The 27,272-nt window shown below is 39.8% G+C and overlaps 2 protein-coding genes across 2 annotated transcripts; both read right to left on the bottom strand.

Annotated features, from left to right (window-relative positions):
* Window positions 1-663: 663 nt before the first annotated feature.
* msc (musculin (activated B-cell factor-1)) lies at window positions 664-2,214 on the bottom strand. Its single transcript, XM_028569798.1, has 2 exons — window positions 1,438-2,214; window positions 664-1,245 (listed from the first exon to the last, which is right to left on the bottom strand). The coding sequence occupies exons 1-2, from the start codon at window positions 1,858-1,860 to the stop codon at window positions 1,168-1,170; spliced, it is 501 nt and encodes a 166-aa protein (XP_028425599.1). The 5' UTR covers window positions 1,861-2,214; the 3' UTR covers window positions 664-1,167.
* A 2,181-nt stretch (window positions 2,215-4,395) lies between these two features.
* trpa1b (transient receptor potential cation channel, subfamily A, member 1b) lies at window positions 4,396-26,577 on the bottom strand. The gene is made up of 30 exons (XM_028569621.1): window positions 26,513-26,577; window positions 26,031-26,170; window positions 24,226-24,350; window positions 23,854-24,001; window positions 23,158-23,320; window positions 22,781-22,956; window positions 21,713-21,820; window positions 21,401-21,509; window positions 20,710-20,855; window positions 19,819-19,955; window positions 18,303-18,351; window positions 15,326-15,425; window positions 15,127-15,227; window positions 14,424-14,599; window positions 13,084-13,248; window positions 12,215-12,329; window positions 11,809-11,975; window positions 11,515-11,605; window positions 11,312-11,371; window positions 11,137-11,229; window positions 9,792-9,862; window positions 9,480-9,636; window positions 9,277-9,366; window positions 8,719-8,888; window positions 8,493-8,622; window positions 7,844-8,026; window positions 7,664-7,732; window positions 7,204-7,305; window positions 5,564-5,682; window positions 4,396-5,229 (listed from the first exon to the last, which is right to left on the bottom strand). Exons 4-30 carry the CDS (start codon window positions 23,947-23,949, stop codon window positions 5,016-5,018), a joined length of 3,357 nt encoding a protein of 1,118 aa, XP_028425422.1. The 5' UTR covers window positions 23,950-24,001; window positions 24,226-24,350; window positions 26,031-26,170; window positions 26,513-26,577; the 3' UTR covers window positions 4,396-5,015.
* Window positions 26,578-27,272: the final 695 nt, after the last annotated feature.

The raw sequence follows: 27,272 nt of genomic DNA, 5'->3' as shown, positions 1-27,272 counted from the left end.
GATCTCCAAAGTCCTGCTCAAAGATAACAGTTGGGACCACAATACAAATAAAGTTGATTTGAATACATTGAAAAACTACAGCAACTTAATAAGATTTTGTTGGTGTCACTAATTTATACCTTTAATGATATTTAAGGGATTTGCACGTTTAGCAGTTATGATGGTGTGTATTTTTCAACAAAAAAATGATTAAAAGATTTGTGTTAGGCATACATAAGGAGATTTAATACAACATACGTTCATTGTTTTGTGATGTGTTGTTTGATTATGAGAGAATAAAACCGAACCAAACAGTTTTCTAATTAAATATCGATCTGTAAACAGTTTCCAAATTGCACACTTGGTGTTTGGTTACATGCACAAATGGCACAAATATCAAACATTTTTTTATCTGCTTTTCACAGAATATGGGTGCTGCAATCCCCACACATATTTACACTATCAATATTCATGGATGTGTTTACTGTGCATTTCAAGCAAGTCTTAATAAATGAAGTAAAAAGCTAAATCACTGATGGAATAGTTTTGATTTGATTTAACACAGGAAGAGAAGACAACCATTATTAATCACATTTTATCTGAAATACAAAAATATCAAAGGACAAACATATCACAAATGCAATAAATACTGTAGACCTACAATATAGAAGAATCTTGCAGCACATTTCAGCTCGGTGATGGCAATACATTCAAAGTAGCAAAACAGACTTTGAGTTGTGGTGATTTTGGGAAATGCACTCTAGGTCCTGTCAGTCTATGCAGATAAGTAAAAATGGAAGACTGCTACTACCTACAGGCAGAGCTTTACACTGTATCAATAAAGTTTTGTGATCAACCAGAATATCTGTAACACTGTCCAGTAGTCCAGTAGTGCAGTAGTAGTAGAGTTTAAAACCAACAGAAATGAGCTTAGGCCTACACACAGTGTAAACATACCATAATACTAATCAGCATGCACACACAAAAAACTATATCCGAACAAACAAATACAAAAGTATTTATTGCTCTAACATGACATGCTCTGAAATACACAATCCTTAGTTGATTAAAGGTTGAGTTCAAAGTCATTGTTTTGGACACATGCCAAAGATGGCCACTGGACAGGGAGGGTTTCACAATGTCAGCAGGCTCTACAACAACCAAAGCTGGTGTGTGAAGAAGAGAGTCCTATGCTGTTGCTCCGCACAGTCTTACAGTGATGCCTTGGCTGTCCTCTGGTCGGCCTGTCATCATAAATGGCCAGGTCTGTTGAAGCAAAAGACAGCAGGATTAGCAGTAAAGAAACACATCCAACACAGTGCATTGTGAGCTCAGTACACAATTTGAATCATATTAAAGTATTTTCAATTTGTTGATGTTATTTGGTAAAAGTACACACTGATAAATTTCACTTTAATAAAAGTTGTTTTCGTAGCTCAACAAGTTATATATTCATACCAGGTTGACTGGGTGCGCAAAGCTGTTCCCGAACCGGTCATCCTGCAGAAGCTGTCTCAGGTGAGAGATGTAGCTCGAGGCGAGTCGAAGCGTGTCCAATTTGGACAGTTTGGTGTCAGCTGGTACCCAGGGCAGGCTGGTTTTTAGTCTGGAGAACGCTTTGCTCAGCACTCTCATCCGCGCCCTCTCCCTGGCGTTGGCCGCGTTCCTCTGCGACTGCCGCGCTTCCTTCTGGTGCGCTTTGGAGAGTTTGCGCTCATGCTTGATCCTCTCCTCTATGCCGTCGTCCTCCAACTCCTCATCCGAATACCGGTTGGGATTGTAGCAGGTAATCTTCCGCGCGCTCCTCTCCAGAGAGGTGACGGCCTTCCTGTGGCATGTCTCATAGTCCTCAGCGTCACTTGCAGCAGAGCCAGTGGACATGGCTGCTCCACCTGTGCCTTGGAGGCGGAGTGGCACTTTGGGGACAGCAGTGAGTGAAAATGTAGATTCTCAGCTCAGCAGAGATTTGAGTAAACGACACGAGGTTGGACGTCAGCAGACTATGTACACTTTTAAATTCCCATTTGGTAACCCTGAGACTTATTTTCACCACCTGACAATGCTACAGTGCCAACTGCTTGAGGTCAAATCTGAAAATTGCAGCTCTCTCTAAAACTGAAACATGCCTCCTTGCTTAGCTACCCCTCTAATTTAAGTGTCGTGGACTTGGCATCACTACAGCGGGATTTTTTTCTCCTCCCCTTTTTCTCCAAGCTACCATGACCTCAGATAGACCACAACTCTGTCTCCTTGTGTATACTGTTAAAGAAATAAGTTGATCATCTGCAGCCTGATAACAACATTAAACCCTGTAAATGAATATCTTATTATTGGTCAAATAAAGGGGAGGTGAAATGAAATTGCAAAATGACTCTAAGGATGTCAGATGATTAATTTTACCCAACAGAGAGAATCCATCTGATATGTTGTATTAGAGGAAGGCATAACTCCCCTAATAATTATACACTGAACCCTTTGCAACAATTTGGAAATAAGATAATATTAAACATTTCCCAACTTTGTCGGTTCCACAGATGTATTTCGGTAATAGAAATGTCTTGAGGACCTTATCAAAAGTGCCTAATCCTTTGCTGGTTTCACAGAGGGATTGGGTTTCTGCAGATGGAGCAGCCTTTCACACGCAGCTTGCGTGCACCAGCCCCAGCTGTTATTGGTTCCCATGACATCTGGAGCGTTGGCATGACAAGGGTGTGGCAGAGGCGAGGAGGCCCCATCTTCATTCCCATAGTATTGCGAACATTCTTTTTTGACTGTGCATCTTGGCTATCTTTTGCATTTGTTTTGTGCCCTCCAAACGTTTGTACGAGCATCCACCTACAGAGATCAGACAGGGTAGCGCTTTAGTGTTGATTGAGATCAAGAACAGAGGGGAAAGAGAAGATTGATTGCTTTGTGCCTCTGAGGCTACAAGATTGCAGAATGTTTTTGCAGTGATAATGCATGAAATGTTTCTGGGAAAGAAGTATTTGTTTTGCACCAAACTCCACACTTCAGACAGAATATCTGTTGTAGTATATGAGATTTGCAAACATCACAAAGTAAAATACAGTTAGTACATTTCATACTGTATTCAAAAATGCAAGCCAAGCTTTGGAAAACACTGGAAGGAGCGTGGAGGTGTGGGAGCACAATTTTTCTGAGTAAATGGAAAGTTCTGTATTTGTAGAGTACTAACAGAAACCCCTTTTACTTTCTCAAGACATTCCCAGAAAACCCCAGGTCCCTATCAGCTATTACTTCACATAATATGTGTGAAATTTAGATTTCTTTTTTGGTAGCAGGCCATGCCAGGATCACTAAACTACTGTACTCTGCACTGGGCTGCTGAATGCAGCACTGTACTCTTACAGTTCCCAGGATGGTGTGTAAATTATTCCAACATGCTGGTTCAAATCTCACATTATTAAACCGTTATATTCTGTCTTCCGAGGCTTGTTGTACTTGTTGGTTACCTCTTTATAATGATGTTCCATTTACATTTTTCAGTGTCAAAATGCACGTCACTGTGATTTTTAAGTGTTCTGCAGTGTTCCACTGCTCAAATTTCCCTCTTCGACAGACCAAGAATGCTCCCTAATCCAAGGACACATTCCCATTCTTCCCACAATCCCGCTCTTCCATGCACTTTTCACAAGAAGACCTGACATCAGCTGGACCTTGGAGGGATATTTAACTTATCCTTGTATGTATCCTTGGATGTGTCATGAGGTTGAGATATTAAGTTCCACTTGAGCTGCTGAGACAGTCAGAGCTTCAGGCAGGCTGCCATCTCATCCCGTCACTGCGTCCGTCCGTCTGACTGACACACTTGAAGGTGCAAACTAAGGGATTCTGCTGGTGGATTTACTCCTCATTTGATAAGCTGTCATAACACAAAAAAGGTATTGGCTATGTGACACATATCTCAACTTGCTGCTTCATTCACTGTCAGGTTGGAAAAAAAAAAAACAAGCGTGCTGATTAGTCATTCTGTAGATATAGTTTCTCATGTAAAAGCAGAAAATATTGTCTAAAACATCAGTGTAATTGATGGTTACATGGTTATTGTATTTGCCCTGGGAATAATTAAATTCAAGGCCAACAGTAATAAATATCACTTAAAACTTGAGTTAAAGGGGGAGCTAGCATTTGTCTATCAGCAGAGACTTTCAGGGGTCTTGACCTGTATCGGGGCCCTGTGCTGGAGAAGCCGAGGGACAGGTGCAAGCTCATGATGTCAGAGGCCTCTCTCTGTTTCTCTCCCAACCCTCCTATGATTCCCATGATCCCCACTGAAGCATTAAGCTGGTGTGTGACACCAGTGAAGAAGGCAGTGCACAAATCAGAGGCAATAATCCATCAACCACTGTGAAGTTTTGGAAGTATTTTTTTATTATGTTGTCATGCATTAAACCCATTAACGCCCAGCCCAGAAATTGTCAAACAACGCTACAAAGAGTTCAGAAATTCACTCACAATCCAAAATCCAATTGAGGAATATAATCCCTAAATCCAACTATGAATGAATGAATGAATGAATGAATGAATGAATGAATGAATCTATCTATCTATCTTTCTATCTATCTATGCTTTCTGCAAAAAATGATATATTGGTATAGATAGTTTTTCCTTGTCGAAATTACAATAACATACAATTAATATTCATGTGCGTAAGAGAAGTATGGCAACACTATATACACACCACAAAAAGGACTTCAAACATTTGTTTATCAGTGTGTCATGAGTGTAACTTAGTGTTTCAGCCTACAATGAAAACATTTAGAATACAGTACTGTAATATCATGCACAGTATCAGTATTAAACCACACAACAGAACACGTAATTAAATTAACTGTTGCAATATACAATAAGTGGACTTGAGTGGTAAATCTTAATATAATGAATTGCATTGTGCAGTAGTCACATAATGATGCCATTTAAAGCTACAATTAATAACAATGTAGTGATAATTCACTTTGTCAAATTATATGGTTGTTCCTGCTGTATGTTAAGATGTTTTATTTGTCTTATCCTCTTCACTTTTTTTTTGACTCAATGGCCTTCAACAGTGGGACCCAACGCGACACGCCGAGTCCTTTCGGCTTAACCTGAGTTAAACTCGGCCACATGTTGCCTCTGATGTTCACAGGGCCGTCGTACTCATCCGCCTCTGAGGAGATCTCCATCTTCTGGATGATGAGCTTCAGGAGGTTGTGTTGCTTCTCCATCATGCTTGACACCTCTTTCAACCTGAGGAGGAAAACATTAGTTTGTGTTGCTCAAAGACAGTCCTCATCAACACTTGAGTAGATTTATAATCCGTCTTTTTCCATGTGTTTACAATAGACAGGAATAGTCAGTGGTCACAGTCTTTAATTGCTGTAACCACTAGGGGCCGCTCATGCATCAAAAACTACTATTACTGTAAATGGCTTGATGTAGTTGTTGCATTACTTATGGTAGTTCATTGTTATTATTACAAACAATTCCATAATCTCAGTCGCAAGCATAGTTTTACTATTCCAGGGAATAGGAAGCTGACTCTCATGTGATTATCATGTTGTGTACCCCTTGAGTGCTTTACCTGCGCTTCTGCTTTTTGAGCTCATTCTCTATCACGGTGCAGTTCTGTGATTTGACCTGCAGACGATTCCAGGCATCATTTGTCTCCTCCTCACCTGTGAATAATTGCTTTATATAGTTCTGTCAACAAAAAGTGGAAAGGATTAAAAAAAGGAACTGACATAAGTTACAAAGACAAATCAATATGTTGCACAGCAGCGATCATCAACTGGATGCCTCTGGGGGCCACATACAGCCCGTCGAAGCTTCCAGCCCGGCAATAATAATGAATTTAGAAAATGTGAAGAAGAAAGAAATGCGTTCTGGTATTTAGCATTGTAGCACTTTTATCTTTATATTTGGAAGAAGCCCCTAAAACAATTGAGATAGAAATACAAGTAGATATAAACAATAAATAAATAATACAAGCTGCTCATGAATGGGTCATGTTTAGCGTAACTGAAAGTTGGCAATATGAATGCAAACTTATAAGTCCATTCTTCATTAAAGCTGCGGTTTTCCACGTCAACTTTTCGCTTCCCACTGTCAACCCAGATTTAGTTAAACTTTTTCGTGGTCACTACTTATTCTTTTATGTTTTGTTGAAAACCATATTCATCACTAAATCACATTAGTGGTTTGTAATAATCAGCTTAAGTATGCAGTACACAGATCATGTTAGGCAGAGATAACTAAGGATAAGTGTTTGTATGGGAGGGGCGGGGTCATTTATGTATTGATTTCTTATTATTGCTGTTATGGAACAAATGCATTGACTACATTATTCTTAAAGTCATACTGCCATAAAGGAAAATAAATTACATTTATGTGAACAAATTATTTCTTTGGTAGTGGTAAGTACCCTAGTGTTTTATATTTATGTTTGTTTGCATGTTTAAAGCTATAGTGCATAGTTTCTGTCTCCCCCATGAGGAATTCTAAGTAATGACAACAAAACTGAAAGCGGTCGGCGCATCCACATGATACAGGCCTTCCGTGATCGCGCACCACCCACACCCCTCCTCCACGCAGTTGCTAGTAGCCATGAAGGACACGGAGGATTAAAAAACATGATGGACTCTTCAGAAGACGTCATTATCTTCACTTGATTTTAAGCGCACAAAAGTCACTGGACGACACCAGTTTCTAAATATAGCCATGCTGAGAAATACAAAAAGAGTTTTGTGGAACTGATGATTACAAATGATTTTTAGTAATGACTACTAATATAAACGTGATTTGTCTACTGCATCAACATACCGTGCTGCGTTAATACAATTTGACCTGTTCACCTTGTGTAAAAACTTAAGACGGTTTAAGGCAACGGGTTCCTACGCAAATTTCTAGTAAAGTCAACTAATTCGGGATAACAGTGCAGGCTCTTTGAGAGTGACATTCTTAGAGCGTATCCATCTCCACTGCAATGACGTTTCCTTATACACAGATTTTGACCATCACTCCTCAGTGAACTGCCTCCTTGGCGGAGATCTGAGAGCATTTTTTAGTTAAGTAGCCTATCTAGTTATTATTATCGTTTGTTCACACTCACACATAAAGTCTAGCCCCCACAGTGTCCGCTTAGAAAAATCCCGCCCCTATAGAAAAATGTAGTTGATGACCCCTGTTGTACAATATCTGTTTTTAAGCAAGTCTTAAGCATACCCTGGAGCAGTGTCGATTGGGGTAGATGGTGAGGGAGGGTTTGTCCACTCGTTTCATGAACCAATAAGGCAGCTTGTCTTCCAGAGCGGTGTGGAGCTCAATCTGCGGCCAGAAATTCAGATAGTCAGTCAGAGGTGCAACTTTGAAGAGCAACCTCTTATTGACTAGCTCTGTTTGACAAAGGTTACACATTCTTACGGTAACCTAAACCAGTGTAATTACTTGTATTCTTAAGTCACATTAGCCTTTTCACACAATAATGTTGCCTTAACTGTACAGGCTGTGCTTATATTGAAATCTAATTTTATTAAACATGTTCTAAGTCTACTTGTAAAAAGGCCTCAAGGACAAAAGACCACAGCCTCATCTACTGTGCTTGTGGTTATTTGTCAGATGACAGAATGGTCAAGCACAGAACAAGCAGGAAAATACAAGCTATGTCCATACATTACATACATACCTGCATGCCTATTCTTTTTAGGGCAGCATTTCTTTGTACTTCAGCAATATCTCCAACTGCTAAACCAATCTACAACACAGCCAAAAACAAATAAGAACCTGTTATTTAGTAGCTTTTATGTGAGAAGTAAATGTCCATAAGGAGTGGATGCAAAAGGACAGGCTGTCAGAGCATACTTACCATCAGGTTCACCAGCAGTATTGGCATGAGCAGAACAAAGGTCACAAAAATGATATAAGTCAGGATACCAAAAGGAAGCTCATTCTTCAGATAAGTGTCCAGGAAGTTGTTTTGGTAGTTGAGTTCCCCGACCATCATCACAAAGGTTTGTATCACTGAGAGCGGCACGGTGTCAAACTCTTTCTAAGGGTAAAAAATAATACCAGCTTTATCTGTCATATTTAACACTGTAGCAAAATAGGTGTCAAATAATCCATTATAATAAAACATGCATTAGCTTGATATTGATGTCCAAATGCCCCAAATCTGTTCTTTAACAATTATTTAACAGGGCAGTATAATGCAGCACACAGCATGCATTAAGTGTATGCCAAACACAAACCGTGCATGACAAAGTGATGTGCTGGGGACAATACATGTCTAACAAATTTGTTTATCCCATTACAGTGAAGCATACAGATGGTGATGTCAGTAGCTCAAACTCTTAGGATATCTTGTCAACTACTGGCCTCATCACCATAATATTTGCTAGTGATATTCATACTCCGCAGAAGATGATTTTGTGGCCTTTTGTCTAATGCCAACGTCAGTTTAAAGAAACATCAGTTTAAAATTTTGGGAAATAAACTTATTTGTTTTTGTCTCCTACCTGGTTAAGCATTAGAGCATGGAACGCCAAACTGAAGGCTAACATCAGGTACACAAACAGCATCACAATACGGACCAGTGTCCTCATGATCTCCCAAAACATCACAACATAGATGCCTATGCCCTCAAACCTGGAGAAACAGGAGATTATAAAAGTTAGTGGCCTCTCTACATCATAAAAAAGACCTTATGTTGAAATGGCACTATTAAGTCAGAGTGAAAAGAACCTTTGGAGATAAAGGAGAAATCCAATCCAGGAGCTTAAAACTGCCAACGCCCCTGCTTGCCATTGTAAAGAACCCTCTACATTGAGCATGGTGGGAATGATGAACAGAAGAGAGAAGACTGCTGAAAACCAGTCACTCTGGTTGGAATAATCCTTGAAGTAATTCCAGCGCTTTTTGTGACAAGGAAAAAAAAAAAATCAACAAAAACACAAAATAATCAGACAGACCAACAACCTTGCAGATATATGACAACATGTCATTCAGCATAGCTGCCTCCCTGATGTACTCTCACCCAAATGTTCCGCACTTGCACATTATTTCACTTAAACAACCATGCAAACAACACTTTAACTGTATATTACTGAGCATGCAATGTGGAAGTGTTTCTTATAGTTAGAATCAAAAATGAGGAAGGTAAAGTGTGGAGGTGACATTCTGGATGTGGTCATTCAGTGATCGTGCTCATCCATCACAGCTGATTGCTAGTGTGTCCACGCAGACCTGGTGCTGAACAGATTTATGAGCAGATGCATCATGTGAGCTCTCGTGTAACAGTACCTGTTGTGATATCTGCACCAATTCCTTCGCTATGCAGTAGAAGTTCAGGATCAAGACCATCACCATACAGAAGGACAAGAACAGACTTTGCTGAAAAATGAAGGATAGTGAGATTTACGTTATCTAGGGAGATTGCATCATAATGACAAATGTTGATACATATTGGAACATAAAATATGCCAACACATCATGGTCAATAGTACCTGTATGAAAGATGTGGGCACCGTCATGATACTGTGCTCGCCCGTGTCAGTGGTGTTCAGAGTGGGCCTCAGAGTCACTATCAGGTGAGTCAGGGGCAGCAGACCCATCAGGTACATAAACATGTTGAGCACATGAGCCGTGCTCCCGTATGCAAACCTGTAGATTACAACAAAGAAGGCTTTACCACTGGAATAATGACATTCAAAGTAAATAATGCAAAAACAAATAATGTTTCTCGCAATATGATCAGTAGTCTTAACATATCAGAGTGAGAAATGTCACTCTCTGGGGGTTAAATCACAAATACTCACCACTTCATTGCTAGGTACTTTTTGCAAACAGGGTGGTTGAGGAGTTCAATGCGGTTGTACTTCACCATCGCCTGCAGAAAGAGTAAGCTCGCTGTTAATGGAGAAAAAAAACAGCACTGACAGCTAAAGCCTAAAAGATTTAAAAGTTTGTTATTGATTATTATTGCTATTATTTGATCTCCCTTAGGCATAATGTAGGATGACATCAGCAGTGTGAGTGTTTTTTCACATCTGGTGGTACATGAGTTTGTGGTTTTGTAATACATTCAATATTACAATTCATCTGTGTATTGAAAGAAGTGACCTTTAGTTCAATGATCTGACAGAGATGGTCAACTGAGTCCTGTTAGACTTTGCCAGTCACCAAAGCATACGTATATGTGAACATTTTCCTGCTGATTTAACCCATTTTGAATTCATTACGAAATTAGAATATTCAATATCACATCATGAATTTACATGCATATGAGCACAATGGAACTTTTGGTAGGTTAATTGCTTACACCTCCAACTTGAAGAAAACCAAATCACCTGTCACTAGCGATCAGTAAATGAGGAGTTGACATTGTGGCCCTGCTTCCTCTTCCCCTGATACATCCACTGCTCAAAGTCAACAGCAATGCATGACAAGAGGTGTTGACCACTAAGGACCACATTTCCTTGATTTTCAGCTTGTTCATAACATGTATACCCACCACATGGTAGCAATAACATGGGGGGAGCAGCAGCCTGACCTTACAGCTCATTCCCATCTGGTTTGTCATCGGGGTCGAGGACAAAGACTGAACCACAGTCGGCAGCGGGCACTAGCCCTCGCCCTTCGTCAAGTTGACTCATAGCATCCTAGCCAGATTTGTTAGTATGTTTCCCACCAAACTAGGTAACACGTCCAACATTAACTGCTCCACTTAAAGTTTACTAGCCTGTTGCTCTACACAACGGCAGAAGGAATATGTTCTTTTGTAACTTTTTAAGGCAGCCAGAGGAATGAAAATCTAAAGAAACCTGACAAAGCCACAAAGCTCAGTTGCCACTGAGAAAAAAGTCACCATTGTCCCTTATGGATGAACTGGCTGACCCTTTAAGGATGATCCTATATGTGCAAAATGTGAGCCCGTGGATACACACACCGTTTGTGTGAAGCACTTTGTGACTCTGTCTGTGAAAGGTGCTATATCAAATAAATTACTTACTTACTTACTTACTTACTTACATAAAGGTGAAACTCATCAGAGGACAATGCGTGACTTTAACTGAACTTTACTACTTATCAGTCATGGGGGAGTAGATTATTTGGATTCTGCTGCACCAACAATATATTTGAGAAAGAATAAAAGTTGCTTACGTTGAGTGCAGCTAGTGGCTGAACCCTCAAGGTCTTGTCAGTTAACTTCCTCGATTCAAGGGGAGCTTGGAGCCACGAGAAATTGTATTCAATCTACAAAACATGAACAATTGTTTCAATCATTTTTTTTTTTGCCTGGCATATGCTTTATACAATATACTTGTATGTGGGTTACATGATAGTCAGGACTGTTGTGATCATCATCAGATTCCCTCACACAGCGGTCCAATAGGTGCTGTGGAAGAAAGTAGAAAAACACAGTGACAGAGAATCCAAGGGCTTTACATGTTCTTACAAAATATGATCAACTAGAACCAACAGCAAATTGCAGAAAGAGACAAGTTATGAGGACTTTTTTTTTCTTTGCCAATGGCAAACCTTGTAGGTCTCAGGCAGAAACTCAATCATGTCTAGTATGGGACTTCGCTGGCCAGAACCGGGTGTAAACAGGCTCAAAGCCTCAGCAGATCTGGAAGAAGAAAAACACAAATCAATCTTAAAGTCACAACAATGTGTAGAATTTAAGACTTTTGAACTTTGGTGCTACCCAGTGGTAGTTCTCAGAAATAATTTGAAAGAAAAATGCAGCACATAAAACACCTGTAGAATAAAAGTAGTTTTGCTAAGCCTTTTACTTTTTTTCTCATCAAAGCACTTGTGTTATTAACAAACCTGTGACTATCAATTACATTATTGACCACATCTTTTCTCCCATTTTGCAGCGCTTCATGGAGGAATGACGTGTCATTCTTGTTTAAGGTGAGCTCTGCACCCCGAGCCAGCAGGAGCCTGACTGCAGCCACATGTCCCTCTCTTGCTGCGATGTGGAGTGCAGTGTTCTGGTACATAACAGGAGACAGTACTCTGCATTTATCATAGAACAGTGATTTCTGATGTATTCGCTGCTACTTGTAGTCTTTAGTGTGGCGATGTTTGGAAAACAACTGGATATACAGATTTATTTATTTTTTACAAACAAACTGCAAATATAAGCCTCAATATTGTCATCACAAATAAGTGGAAAATGAATTACCGATGTGGATAAAGTTGAACCTTTTGAAACAATATTAATTCATACCCCATCCTCATCTGTTTTATCCAGTAATTTGAGATTGGCTGACAGGAGAATGTCCATAGTTTGTGTGTATCCTGCAGATGCAGCATAATGCAGACAAGTCCAACCCTTGTAATCACTGTAAACAAGAAGCAGAGTAAGGATTTCTGGCACAACTTTGCTTACTTCTAAAGGGGGATGGAGAAGATAAAAAGTCTGAAGAGGTCAAAGCTCCAAGCAACAAAATTATTTATACATATACTTTATTGTAATAAAGACATGCATGTAACTAGGACTACATTTGAAAATTAGCCAACTGGCTAACACTGGCGCATTTACAGAAATGTTGATTAATGTGCATTGTCTTAATCAAATAAAATAAACCATAATTTACAACAGTCTTGTTCTTTATACTACAAGTGTTGCTGAAGTTTTGACTTTTGAAATCGCTATGAACACGACATGCCAAACTAACTAACTGGAATTGGTAACTGAAGGTTTGTATGGATAGCTAAACAGTAGATAGCATAGTACACCATGCTTTTGCATTTACGCTATATGTATTTTATCATCTTTGTGCATGTTTTCCTCTGTATACACGTGATTACATGTGAACAGGGTCGCAGCGATATACCGGTTTCACTGTATACCGTGGTATGAACATTGACGGTTATCATCCCATGTACATTTGCTTATCTATGGTATTGAAAATGGTATTTTTTATTTTCAAAAAGGAAGATAAACCTTCTCCTATCATTCCTTTAAGTAACTGATAATACTACTACTAATAATAATACTACTACTTATACTACTTATATTTACTTTACTATTATACTACTTATATTCTTAGATGTTTATCGTACCATGAGAATCTCATGCTGTTGCAACCCTACCTGTGAAAGAGAGCTCCTTTGCGCAGCAACAGCTGTACCACCTTGGTATGCCCCTCTTTTGAAGCCAAATGGAGCGGTGTCAGGCCTCGCTCGTCACCTTCATTTAGCAGACGAGAGTCTGTGATGGTCTCCAGTAATCGCTGACATGTATTTAAGCGCCCATACCTTAAAGAAGAGAGGGATAAGGAGAAGCAGTAGGTTTTCACTGCTATGATCTGTTGATCTCTGAAATAAAAATGCTTTCTGTGCGAGGCCCACAGCACAGAGGTCCGGGCCAGTAACAGCCCAGTTCATCTTGGCGATTGCATATTTTGCTTAAAGACACTTTAAGATTGCTGTTACAGGGCATCAACCTGTAGGTAAAATATAGGTTAAAAAAATCTTTGGACGTGTTAATGACTAATGCTGCTGTGGTTTGCGAGAGGACATAAATAGAAGTAACATATTGGCTTGCTACAGTATGATCTTTCTTTGTCTCTGAACCTTTTAAGAAGGTCAGCAGCACTTTGTGTCGGTGCAGTGGGACCGGTGGCGAAAGCGAATGAGGTATCCATAATAGGTAAAGTATGATATCATAGCGTGGCCTTCATTTGCTCTTTAGCTTTAATGAAATAGGTGACCATGATACAAAAAAAAATCAATAATAATAATGTTAAATGTCTGCTCATTTCACACTACTAATGACATTTATTTACACATGCATCGCTAATTGAATTCTATTCCTGTGACGGTATGTCATGGCAATTAATCATCAAAAGGCTTTTGAGCACAGAAATTGATTAAAATAACTGAGCAGTGAGGAGACAGTTTTAAGTGTAGGCACATTGTTCATTTTTCATCTGACCACCGCTGTTCAATTACAGAGATAAAAGTCTTGGCTTTAGGAAGATCGTAAGTCAAAGTCCTCTGAAGAGCCATTTTTTATGAATGTTTTATACTCTTGTGGTATCATTGATCAATACATGACACTTGTTACAGAGTAACTACTGGGATTTTAAGACAAGGAAGATGTGTAGCTACCTTTTCTTCCTACGGTAATAAAAAGCTATTCCCCAACAAAAACTTGTTTTTTTAAAAAGTAATTAGAAAGTAATTGCTCCAGAGTCTGCTAATTGAATGTTGTACTGTAGCCTTAATATAACATAACAGAAACAATACAAAAGGAACAGAGTTTATACACTGCATCCCACACTGGTTAATGTTAAAGGCAATGACATTTCTAGCACTTCTTTGATCAAATTTGCAAATTTGGAGCAACTTTGAGTAAAAATCTGGTCAAATCAGAACTGCTTAGTTTGATGTTATGGAAAGTCATGCTCTCGGGGACCAATCGAACTCACTGAGCAGCAAAGTGCAGTGCAGACTTCTTGTCCTTCGACTTGCATGAGAGGCCGACCTGCCCCGAGAGGCCCAGCATGTTCTTCACTGAGTCATGAATGCCCAGTCTGCACGCGTAGTGGAGTGGGGTGCAGCCCTCATTATCCTCACAGCTCAGCAGCGCCTTCACAGCACCACTCTAAAGTTAGACACATTATAAAAACATGTATATAATCACACATTATAATGTATGTTAATATCTGTATTAAACAAAGCACAAATGCAAAAAACGTAGGTATGCGGTGGCAGTCATGAAGCACTAAGGGCACATATTATATAACTTCAACCATATACACATACATGAATACACGCATACATATCAGATTATACAAATAATAATGTAGTGTAATAATATGTAAACACAGATACAGAGAGATCCCATTTATACACTGTCTGTAAACAACTATCAAATGTAAATATTCCAGCCTTCCTCTGTGGCTCCTTTTGAAGGCATCATTGTAGCTTTAGGTAAAGCTTACAGTGTTTTAAAGGATCATCTGGCTTAGTGAGAGTATAATGAACTTCATCAGCCGGCCTTGAATGCAGGCTCAAGGCAAATTGTTCAAGGACATTGCAGTAATTAAATTCCAATCTTAATGATATATTTGTCCAAGCAGCATACAGTGTACTTGTCACAAACAGACTCATTGATTGAGGGTAGCCAACCTGCAGTACTTCTTCTGGGAGATTTTTCAGACCCTTGGGCTGGAGAATGGTCAGGTGAAGAAAGTTGCAACCGCTTCTGTCTTTCACATTTACATTTGCCCCTAAAAGACATAAACATGAGTGTGCACAACATGCCTTATCAGGCATTTTACAAATAATGTGAGCCTTGCTGGTGGTTAAGTATAGTAAATAAGCTCACCTTTTGACAGCAGCAGAGTCACAGTTCTCCATGCTCCACAACTCGCAGCCAGCAGCAAGGGACTGTTTCCTTTACAATCAATGCTGTTAAGGTCTGCACCCTAAGGAGAGAATGTTCTAAAACCTTAAAATCACCTAATTAATTACCACATTAATTTGAACATGCATTGCAGCAATTATTGCAAACAAAAGAGACCATGAGAAAATTTGCATTTCACATGTTTGTTCAACCGAAGTGAAGTTTGCATTGAGAGAGCATTGTGCACTGTTAAACCAGGAGGAGGGTGATATTTTACAAAACAGAAAAAGCTCCCTAGGTTTCTCATAAAGTCAGATCAGATGTGTAATGTGAGATGTGTAGTCTGGCATATGCACAGTTCACAGATAATTTAATGGAATTAACATACATTTTAGATTTCTTGAAGATGTTTAAGCTTAGCAACCATAACAAGGCATGGGAAAAATACAAGCGCAAAGGTGTCAAGAAAGTTTGTCTGCTCTAACGTAAGCTTATTATTAGCTAGCGTTAACTATATCAGTTATTAATCAGAGTTAAGGCTCTGACACACCAACCCGACGGCCGACCGTTGGCAGAAAAGGCAGTTGGACTGATCAGTCGGCTCCTGTCTCTCAAAAAAGTGCCTCGGAACCATAGACTGTTAATATTAATGAACAGAGCATGTGTGACGTCACCCATTGGTCTGTGGAGATCAGCTATGAGTCGTTGAGTTTGCCGTTACGGGCGCAGCCATCCTGGTTGTGGATGTGGCGATTTTAGACGAGAGGGAGGAGTGAGGGAAGAGCCACATTACGTTACACACTTTCACTGGCAATCACATCATAGCCACGCCCTAAAACACCTCCTGCTTTATCGACGATTTTAAAATCAACAAGACCATAATTAAAAAAATTAACATCATTATGGTTGCAGAAGACTTAAAACTAGCGATTGAGACCATAAACTCATTATGAAAATGTTTACTGAGGTAATAAAGAAGTGGGTCAATTTCTCGTAGACTTCTACAGAAACCGACCTCCTTTTGCAACCGCACGTGTCTCCCCCTGCTGGGATTCAGATAGAATTCAGGTTTAAGGCACTTCCACATTTTCAGCACTTCGCCAACCTGGATGCGTTGTCCATTAATATTTACACAGTCAATGCTCAGAACACACCGAAGCGACGGCGACTTGAGAGTACGTTCTGCGCGTGCACGAGACGTAAGACGTCTCCATAACAGCAGGCGGCGCTAATCTGTAATTGTCGGCCAAAAAATGAAAACCATAAATGACGGAACATCTCTCTAGACCTAGTAAACACAGAGCACGCTGTCGTCAGTTGTTTTCATCAGAGAGTGTTGATAGCAGTCAAGAAGGATCGTTGTCATTACTTGCTGAACGGAAGAAAATACGAAGGCTAATGATAAGAAGATACTGGCATCAGCTCTCGGGCTTCTTATGGTGGAAGAAGCACTGATTCGCTAGTCAAGGGCTAGCACTCTTGACCAATCTGATTGGTCATTTAGTCAACAAGTCAAATCGGCCAAAATGGATGCCAACGGCTCCTCCGACTGATGACAGCATGGAACGCACCGAACAGACTTGAGTCACCGACCTCGCCAGACTATCCGACGGATGATTAATCGGGTTGGTGTGTCAGAGCCTTTACAGATTCCGAAAAAAAAAAAAAAACCCATGACTAGCTCACTAGCTGTTGGTTTTTCCACTTGCTGCCATCTTGCCAGTCAAAACGGGTCAATATGCGAATGCGAATGGAGGAATAGGAGGAAATGTCATTCTTATATGAGGCTCCTTTTTCTACTACAATGTCAATATTGTTTTTCACTAACAACAAAACAACAAATAATCCGTGCATTTATATGGTACTAAGCTTTAGGAGTTTTCCGTCTTTACTCTCCTCCCTGTTACGTTGCATTCGGAGATCGACTCTTTTTGACTGGCAAGATGGCGGCGACCGGAAAACCCAACAGCTAAGGTGAGTTTTTCAAAACCTTGCTTTTTAGTAAACTCTGTGTACACAAACAATGTTCTCAATGCTCGAGTTGATGTAGAGCCCCTGGTGATACTTTGAGCAAAGTTTCATGTTGTGTCGAGCCTTATTAGTGTTTTAAAAATAGCGATTTTGATGCGCTCATAGTAGTGCCCAAAAGGCCATTTGAACGAAAATGAGAATACAGGAAATCTTAAAAATGTTTCCGTCCTAATTATGCTTTTAAACTAAAGTTTGACTTGGGTAAATTCACAAAAAGACCCTTGGTTGCATTTTGGCGAGAGTTACGCTTTAAGTAACTTAATAAGAGTTATCTCTGTCATGGCCTGATTTGTTAGTTGTTGTTTTTTCACATTTTAAAAAATCAAACACCAAGCCAAAATCTTAAAGCCATAGCTGGTCTTTGGTGCCAAGTTAAGTCCATTATTGTAGACTGTTACATGATTTCAAAGACAAACATACTCAGTGTGTACACGTTTTTTTCTCCTGTTTGCAGTGTTTGCTTACAGAATGAGTTGACAGGATATACACTTGGACCCCAGCTTTTTCCTGGCAGCACATTTCTGTTAAAATGGCCTATGAAGTGCAACAGATGGTCTACAAGCAATGGGTAGCACCTGTAACATGTTTCAAGAGGTGTGTTTAAAATTGCAAATAAAGCAAAATGGCAGAATGACCCAATCACTAAAAAGAATCCAAGGAGCAGTGAAGACAGCCCTCAGCAAAGATTGGAAAAGTTGTTGATTTGCCCTTTAATTTAAACTACAAAAAAAAGGAAAAAAGCTAAACATGCCGTTTTGCTGTCCTTAATACAATTTTGTGCATGCAGGAGATTAATAACATGCAGTCACTGATGTTAATGTTGGGAATGTCCTGTGCGTAACAGCTGTTGGGTGTGCTCATGTGTCTTTGTGTGTGTGTGTGTGTGTGTGTGTGTGTGTGTGTGTGTGTGTGTGTGTGTGTTATTTACCAATGAAATGAGGTACTCTGCCAGGTCTGTGTGGTCAAATATTGTAGCCCTGGAAAAGTAAACACCGTTGTTGTAAACCAGCCACACAACACATGGCTTTATGAGTTAAGGTTTTACCAATAGGCCTATTGTCAGATGTCAAATGAGGATAATTATTCTAATTCTGCCTTGTCAGAGCATGATGTAAAAACCAGATTTCTTTTCAGTACATCTTGTATCGCGTAAAGGCTTACGTCAATGACATGAAAATTTCACTTTATGAGTTTTTTTAACATTAATATGCGTTCCCCCAGACTGCCTATGGTCCCCCAGTGGCCTGAAATGGCGATAGGTGTAAACCAAGCCCTGGGTATCCTGCTCTGCCTTTGAGAAAATGAAAGCTCAAATGGGCCAATCTGGAATCTTGCTCCTTATGAGGTCATAAGGAGCAAGGTTACCTCCCCTTTCTCTGCTTTGCCCGCCCACAGAATTTAGCCCACCCATGAGAGAGAGACATCATGGCTTTCAAACGAGAAAAGTGGCAGTTGGTCAAGGCCACACCCCCAACATCCACCTTGCCCCCCCCTCTCCTCCTCAATAGCTACAGACACATAAATGGCACATACTAAGGAAAGCTCATTGTGGGACTGGCTCTAGTGGCTGTAATTCTGCACCAAGGCGGAATTTCGGGAAAGAGACTTCAGATGCAGTATTAGGGGACCACTAAGGTCAAAACATCCAAAGAGCACCATGTTATGGGACCTTTAAGAACTTATTCCTGGTATTCTGCAGACATTCTACGTTCATTTTCACAAAGATCTATCCCCCTTCCCCTGTTCTTGTATAAGGTGTTACTCTGCTGCTGACTGTGCCAACACAAAAAATAGCCTCTTAGATAAATCAGTGAGGGAAGCACATTTTTATTATGCATTCATGTCATTATTTTTGTCCCCAATTAAAGCTCATTAGTCCACCAGCCATACCCAAGGGTTTCATATCTGTGCTCCCCTTGTTTGTCATGGTGTTATAGTGTTGATATTATGCAGGATTGATCTGTACACAGCATGAACAAGCGGTTAATGTAGTTACAACGAATATTACACATCTAAATAAACGCAGTGGTGTACATTTTAAAAGGGGCTCATCTATGAATAATTTAACTGATCAAGTCTCATCAAATATGTGAGCAGCTGGCTAGTTTAGCTTAGCATAAAGACTGGAGACAGGGGGAAACAGCTAGCCTGGCTCGGACCAAAGGTAACAAAAATCACAAAAACACTTCTAAAGCTCACTGATTAACAAGTTATATCTTCTTTGTTATGTACAAAAAAACAAAATGACACAACAATTTGTGCTTTTATGTGCCAAGTTTGACATTGGTTGCCTGGCAACATCACAATAATGACAAGTCTCCAGACTCAGTTGTCCACAAGTGCCGTCCACAAGAAAGCAATTAACTATTCCAAGTCATTGTCTTATAAAAAACATCATCAAAATAAAAGTAAAATGTGCAAATGGCTGGCAATGTTAAGCTCACCTGTGTAGAGGGGTCTGACAGGCCCCATCAGTTAGGTTGATGATGTCTTCCACTTGGTCAAAGGAGGACAGCATCAGTTTGACTACCTCAGTAGCACCCTGGGTGCATGCCAAATGAAGCGGTGTGGACCTGTCATTCTGGACAGCAACAAACATGGTTTCATTATGAGTGATGAATTATGAATAAGTATAATGAATATTCACAAGCCCTGCAAACACAATTACTGTATGTCTGCTCCGTACAGAGACACTGTGACATACTGAGTTAGAAAGAGCAGAACGTGAAAAACACACACAAGAATTAGTATGCATGTACTCACTTACACACACAAAAATATTGTACACTTCCCCGGTGTAACATTAGCAAAGTATCTCCCAGACTTACTGGCTGAACACTGGGGGCTGTAACACAAGTCTTTAATGAGAGAACCAGGACTGGCAGGAGGAGGCCAGTGATCGCTCCACTCAGCTCCACAGTGTAAGTGGAGGTAATTTGTATCAATTTAGCCAACTGAAGCTATTACTGTACTCCCTATTCCTGCTGTAGCTCCGGCCACTACCCCGGAGCAAAACATAACGATCACTCCCAGATGAGCATGATAAGACGGACATGCTCTAACAGTACAGAGACAGAGAAATGCTTTACAGGTGTAGGCAAATGAAATCTAAAAACACAATGCAAATCTGGCAAAAAGCATGCAGTGGACAGATGGAAAGCAAATATAATCGGCAGCTACCAGATGTTAATATGACTCTGTGATGCAGAGTGCTAGGAAAAACAGTGTTGACAACCAAATTAACGACTGCCCTTCTTGACAGTCAAATCGAATGATTATGAAAAGCATGTTTTACATGTTATTTGTTGTTGGTTTTTGTGTTGTGATGTCTGTACCTGTTGCTGGTCAACTTTGGCCCCAGTAGCAAGACAAAGGCTGATGGCCTCAATATTCCCGCCACGTACAGCCAGATGGAGGGGACTGCTCTTGGACTTGTCTGAATAGTTGATGTGAACTTCAGTTTGGTGGCCTAACTTCTCTCCTGCAAGCAGATAATTAAATCAATGATTTCAATTGTGAATGATGCACTGAATATATATGAGGCTCATAATGAAGATTTCTTAGTTGATGCTTGTTGGTATAAGCTTATTAGTTTTTACAGTATCTCTGCCAAGCTGGGTATCGAAATCACCGGAAGGTAATCGGAAGGTAATTAGAACTAGATTACGTTTTATACTTTTCTTTTTTAGTTTCAGTGGAAGGAAGTTATGAGTAATTGTGTCCATTCATGGTGGACTGTCACAAGAATTTGAATACCCATTCATTCCCTTGCTGAGCAATCCCAGAAATATAAATATTTTGTGCTCTGACTTTTTCCAACAACACAAGATTTGTCAAGCAGACATCCCACAGTCAGTGTATGGCATCTGGCTTGCACAAAGGAGCACATTCAGCTGAATGTCTTTTGGGACTGAGGTGAACTCTCTTCTTATCTATCAGTTTAATGTGCTGTTTGGCCTTGTAAAAACTTTTTCATTATTGTCAGCACTTAAAATTTTTGATGACCGATGAATCTTTTTGTCATACCGGCCGTCAGGATCACTTCCATGGCTTTCTTTGCACCTGCGAAGGCGGCTGCGTGTATGGGGAAATGGCCCAGCTTGTTCTGTTGGCAGAGCCGTGCTCCATGCTTTAACTTTGACAGATAGACAGAGAATGGATAGAGTGAAATACAAACAAGAGACAATTCTTTGTCAGAGACAAAGCCGCAGAGGGCTGGCAGTCAATATAAAGAACAGCTCATAATCTGTTCTGTGCAGATGGTCAATTATCCTTTACCAGGTGGTGCGGGAAGACAGTGCAACAGAACAAATACATGAGTTTGAATGCATCACGTACCAATGTGCTGAGAGCCTCGCAGTTATTGATGGAGCAGGCAAGCATCACGGGGGTGTTCCCAAGGTCTCCCTGTAAATTGCAGTCTGTAGCACTGTATGACAGCAGCAGCTGCAGGGGGCAGAGATAAAAACGTAACAGTGAGCTCCATCCTGCTTCTGTCCTCAACTCTCTATACCCCACACTGTACCACAGCTGTGTCAGTTTGTGGACAGCAGCCAGATGCTATGGGGACGACAGGACAAGGTCTTTCCAAGTAGACGGTTGAGTCAGGTTGAGTCCGGTTTTTTCAGATACGTAAATAGTTGTCAGTTGACTTTAGAGTGCAGGGGCTGCTCTAAGTGACATGTTCTTATGCTATAAAAGATGTAATGTGATTGTCTAAAATAAAATAAAAAAATTTTTTATGGTGCAGTGTGGAGGATGTGGAGTTGAGGAGTCTCACAGCCTGAGGAAAGAAGCTGTTCTGTAGTGTTGTGGTACGGCAGCGGATACTCCTGTATTGTTTGCCAGACGGCAGCAGGGTGAACAGGCCGTTGCTGTTGTTGAGTCGAGATGATGAAACACATTTTTACATAAGACTTCCTGTTGGCAAACTGGATCTATAGTTCGAAAAAATAGTTCAGTCCACTACATTATGGACTATATGAAAACTATTGGGGTGGGGAGGGGTGGTAGATTTAATTTTATTTCATAAAAAAACACCCCCTAGTGTTATTAACCTTTACTTTAAACCCTCCCACTGAGAAAAACTAATTGCGATAACCTCCCCCCAACTCTCAATATATGTTATACTGTGAATAATTTAAAAAAACAGACACTTTAATAACATATTTTTTTGTATTATATTTATTTGATATTATGTTGTAAATATTGTTATTTTAAATGTATATTATCTTTAAAAAAAGCACTTCCATGTCATTAAAATACATGCTTCAAGTTGTGTAAATGTACCATGCATATTTACTTATCTTAAAATGACCTTGTTATCAATGAGAAAACATAAAATCACCGGAGTACACCCACTTCATATAAATTATTATGTCAGCCCGGCATTTTTGGCTTCCTCACCTCCACCAGGTTGTTGTGTCCGTGGCTGACAGCCAGGTGCAGAGGGGACATGAGGGCCATGTTGAGGATGTTGGGGTTGGCCCCCAGGTCCAAAAGAGCCCTGCAGCTCTCTGCCTTGTTCCTCTCCGCTGCCCAGTGTAGGGGCACATTGCCCTGGTCATCACAGCTGTTCAGATCTGAATGAGCACATGCAAAAACACAAATGTCAATACATAAGGATTTGTGTAGATAAAACTATTACCTGACACAGTACTCTGTCATGTAACTATCAAACATACTGCTTTATATAGTAACTTAAAGAATGATGGTGACTCATGATACACATATTTTACCTGTGCTGGAGTGCAACTTATGATCGATGACAGATGCATGCTTACCCTGTGAGTCTCTGACAGTGGTGATGAATTGGATGAGGTTGATGTGGTCCCCTGCGGCGGCGTGATGAAGGGGACTTGCTCCACATTCATCTTTCTCACTCAGGACCTCTGGGCTCTTGCTCACCAGGTTCTCCAGGAGAGCCAGGTCACCCTTCTCAGCCAACTAGACGGTAATGAAGAATGTAGAACAATGTAATGTATACAATAGAAGGAGAGTGAAGATAAGAGAAGAGCCAATTATCCATGTAGACTTTTCCATTAGTCTGTCTCTGATTTCACCACAGATTACATGATAGTGAGAATGCATACTTATTAATACTAATATGAATTAACAGCTATCAGTGTCTTGTTTCTGTTGCAATAATTCAAGTATGACATAATGCCCATTTCTTCAATTGTTAGGCCAGCCTAAATACTGCAACTTGCATAACATTATTACGAAACACTTGAGTTGCCAGTCGGTCTCTATTCAGCTCTTCACAAGGACTTTATTTGAGGTTACACAAGGTTGGGATTACTGATGGGCTGTTACATAAAAAACTTATATTACTTATATTGTAAAAGAGAGAAACCATGTCTGAAAATGCTTCATTGTAGACCTTTATGGGATCATATTTGTTGATTTTTCCATCCATTTGTCCACTTACTACATAAAATAGTTTCTTTCTATATACATTTTTTTATTTGTTTACTCACCTTGAATACATGTAGCCTTGCCAGGGCTGGATCCTCATCCTCTATCACATATGTGTAACAACTGGTCTGTCGCGTCACCTCCCTGCTGAAGTTCATCACTCAACTGACACTCAATGCAGGCATGAAGGGTGATGGCAATGACACGTGTCTAGGCATAACCATATACACACAACATGGATTTACATATCTGTTTACAGACAACAGCAAAATGCTGAAATAGAAAGCCAATCTACCACATTTTCAATAGCTGAGTATATAAAGCCTGCTCTAGAGGAACATAGAGTGTTGTGTGACCGAGAGGGCAGATAATGCCTTAAGCCATAGGCTCCTCTCGCCATGAGGGGATATGGGCACAGATGACTTTGTCTTTACCCGGAAGGGCATTCAGATCCGCCGAGTGTTTGGAGGTTGAAGCCCTTCTGTTGAAGAAAGCAATTATGTTCTTCGCAGCTTGGGGGCAGCTTGTTTGAGTAAGTCCCAGGTGTCCTTGGGTGATCCTGGGCAAGCAAGATTGAGAGAGACCTTGTAATTGTATCGTACGAGGCCCTCAGCCAAATCAAAAGGCCAAACAACAAATGATATTTTTGGTGAACAAATTACTATGGAGAATCCTCACAGCATTCCTTTCGTGTATACTATGACTGATCAGAGTTATTTCAAAAAGGCAAATAAGTTTTACCCTGTGTGGATGGAAATTATATTGTGTTGTGTATATTGATTTATTATATAATGTTTCCATTGCTCACTTGATTTACAGTACATTTCTTTCACTGACATCTGTGTTCAAACATTTAAGCAATATTGCACGGGTATGTTCACCTGGATGAAGGTTCTAACGGGGCCTTTACTGGCTCCTTTAAGGTAAGCAGAACGACTCTCTCCAGAAGAGAGATCAATAATTAACTCTAACCTCTGTGAGCTGTGGTCACCGTGGCGATCAATTCACTTCTCAGGCAGCTCTGCAGATTAGTAATATCTGATCAGTAAATAAAGAAAAATAATCATAAAGTAGAAGTGTAGCTGTTGATTAAACATGTGGTCTTTGCTTAAGGGGATTCACACACATTATGAGCAACAAAGGTACACGTATAGACTATTGATAAATATGTTACAGATGTAGTATTTCTGCATCCCACAATGCAATACAATGTAATTCACCCATGTTTGTATTAGGTAAGATACTGCAAAGTGTTTCTGTCAGATAAAATGTTTCCATTATAATCCATCAATATTTTAGTGCTGCCTATACTTTGATCTTAAGTCTTGACCACAATGTAAAGTATGAAGACTCACAATGAATGTCTCGAGGCACCATTATTACCTCACTTCACCTCCTCTGTGGTTGAGATAGAGCTTCATATTACAGTAAAACCCGCACAATGCTGCCTCATTTTCTTCTTATTTGATAATGACCCACAGTATGTCATCCTCCCCATTGTTTCCGAGCAGCAGCGGTAAATAAGTGTGATTTTTTTTTTTTTGTAACCGAGTTTGCCACTCATCTGTTAGTAGCCGCCAAGTGTACAGGAAGTGCACTAATGGCCACTGGTAAACACAATTCCTAACGCAGATATAATTGTTTTTAACAATGACATCCTTGCATGCAACGGATTTGCTTTTACAGTTTACTCTTGCATTGTTTATATGTAACATTATACATCAGTAATTGTGACACATATGGGATAGATGTTTAATCATAAAAAACACTACAACTTAATTACCTTAGAATATGGAGACCAGTTGGTTTGATAAAAATGGATTCTTAAAAATAGATTTCTGCAGAAAAAGAACTATGATAAAGAGTCACACTGGACTACTAGATTATGATCATGAAATATGAAAACCAGAGTGATTGTATAACTTGACTTGATAAATAAATGATGAACTTTTATTTAAAAAAGGAAGTTTGCCGCTGTGCTCAATGTGGACACTTGTTGGATGTCACTCAAACTCAACTGCACAATAACTGATTCTAATCCAACTGCCAATATATTTAGTAAAATTTACATTTTAAGTGAAACACCAGCTAAAGCTAAACTTAAACACATTGTTCACAATGAAAACATTTGTCAGCATCCAAAATATCCCTCATATTTTCATTTACTCCTTATAGTTTTTGATTAATAAGCAGTAGAGTTCAAACATTAAAGACAAAGTTGAAGACATGATGTACTTACTGTATTTGTGTGATGAGCTGAGAAATCTGGGTGTTCTCCTCACCACTGCAATAGGGCTTTAAATAGTGTGGTGAGCGAGCTTTTACCCAGTCAGTCTCTAATGCAGACAGGACGCTGCCCCTTGTGACCAAATGACTCTCCTGATGTTTTTGCAGCGAAGAAGGCAAGCTCATGTAATATGATAACATTTGACTGGCAGAAATACATTAAGCACTAAACACGATACTGCTGTGTGCCTCACAGTAATTTTTAGTTAATGTGTCTGGATGCTTAATACTGTATTCAGGAGAAGAAAATTTGATATTTTTCATCTTTTACACGATAACGCTGAAAAGTGTCTTTTTCTGAAGAAATGTCCTTTCCACTAGAGGAACCAAAGCTGAGAACTTGAAATTGCTCATCTTACTTTGACTTTCAATTAAACTGAAGAGAAAATACTTAATGGCATTGTAAACTTTGTTAAAGTAGTTACTTCAACTTACTGTATTAAGTGTATTGTGATAAGTTGGTCTCAATCCAATGCAAAATGTATGGTGGTGCAACTTTGAAATTGTGGACTCAAGTTGAGGCTAGGTCGAGTACTCTGCGCATGCTTCACGCTAAGAACAGGTTTTCCTGAGCAGTTCTGCAGGGGTTTTCATCCACATTTCGGATATGTTGGACATGCAATCACTATTGACATATATAACATTTCGTCGAGAACCTTTACCATTAAATCATAAAGGTGAGTAACGTTATTTTGTTTGAATATAGTACTGCAAAATTGGCTTTGCATTAATCACAGGTTAATTTTTTTATTTAATCGTGTGCTTGATGCTACACTGCACCTTCCCTGCTAGCTAGCGTTAAGTAACATTAATGTTAGTCAGCTAACGTTAATGTTAGCATGGTAACTTTAAACATAAACTTAGCTAACGTTAGTGGGTTTGATAAATTCCGTGTCTATATTGAACATGCTGGTTATGTCTGCTGCTACCCGGTAAGCGGTCATATTCAGGTCATTAGCTACCATTACAGACGAGGCTGTTGCTAACCTTAGCTAACATTACGTGGCACATGGGGGTGGGGGAGGGGAGACACCGCTTGCTGCAAGGGTCTGGAGGTAACCTTAACGTTATAACAGTATTTTCTAACATTCCGAAAATATTAAATAATCTAAAGTTATATCAGTGCTTGGAAGATTTTCCTAATTATTTCTTGAGCTTTATTAATGCTCTTGGTTAATTCCCGGGCCCTGACACC

Source organism: Perca flavescens, chromosome 22 (assembly GCF_004354835.1).
Source record: "Perca flavescens isolate YP-PL-M2 chromosome 22, PFLA_1.0, whole genome shotgun sequence".
Taxonomy (NCBI): domain Eukaryota; kingdom Metazoa; phylum Chordata; class Actinopteri; order Perciformes; family Percidae; genus Perca; species Perca flavescens.
The sequence above is the reverse complement of the archived record's forward strand: the minus strand, read 5'-3'. Positions and strand labels throughout refer to the sequence as shown.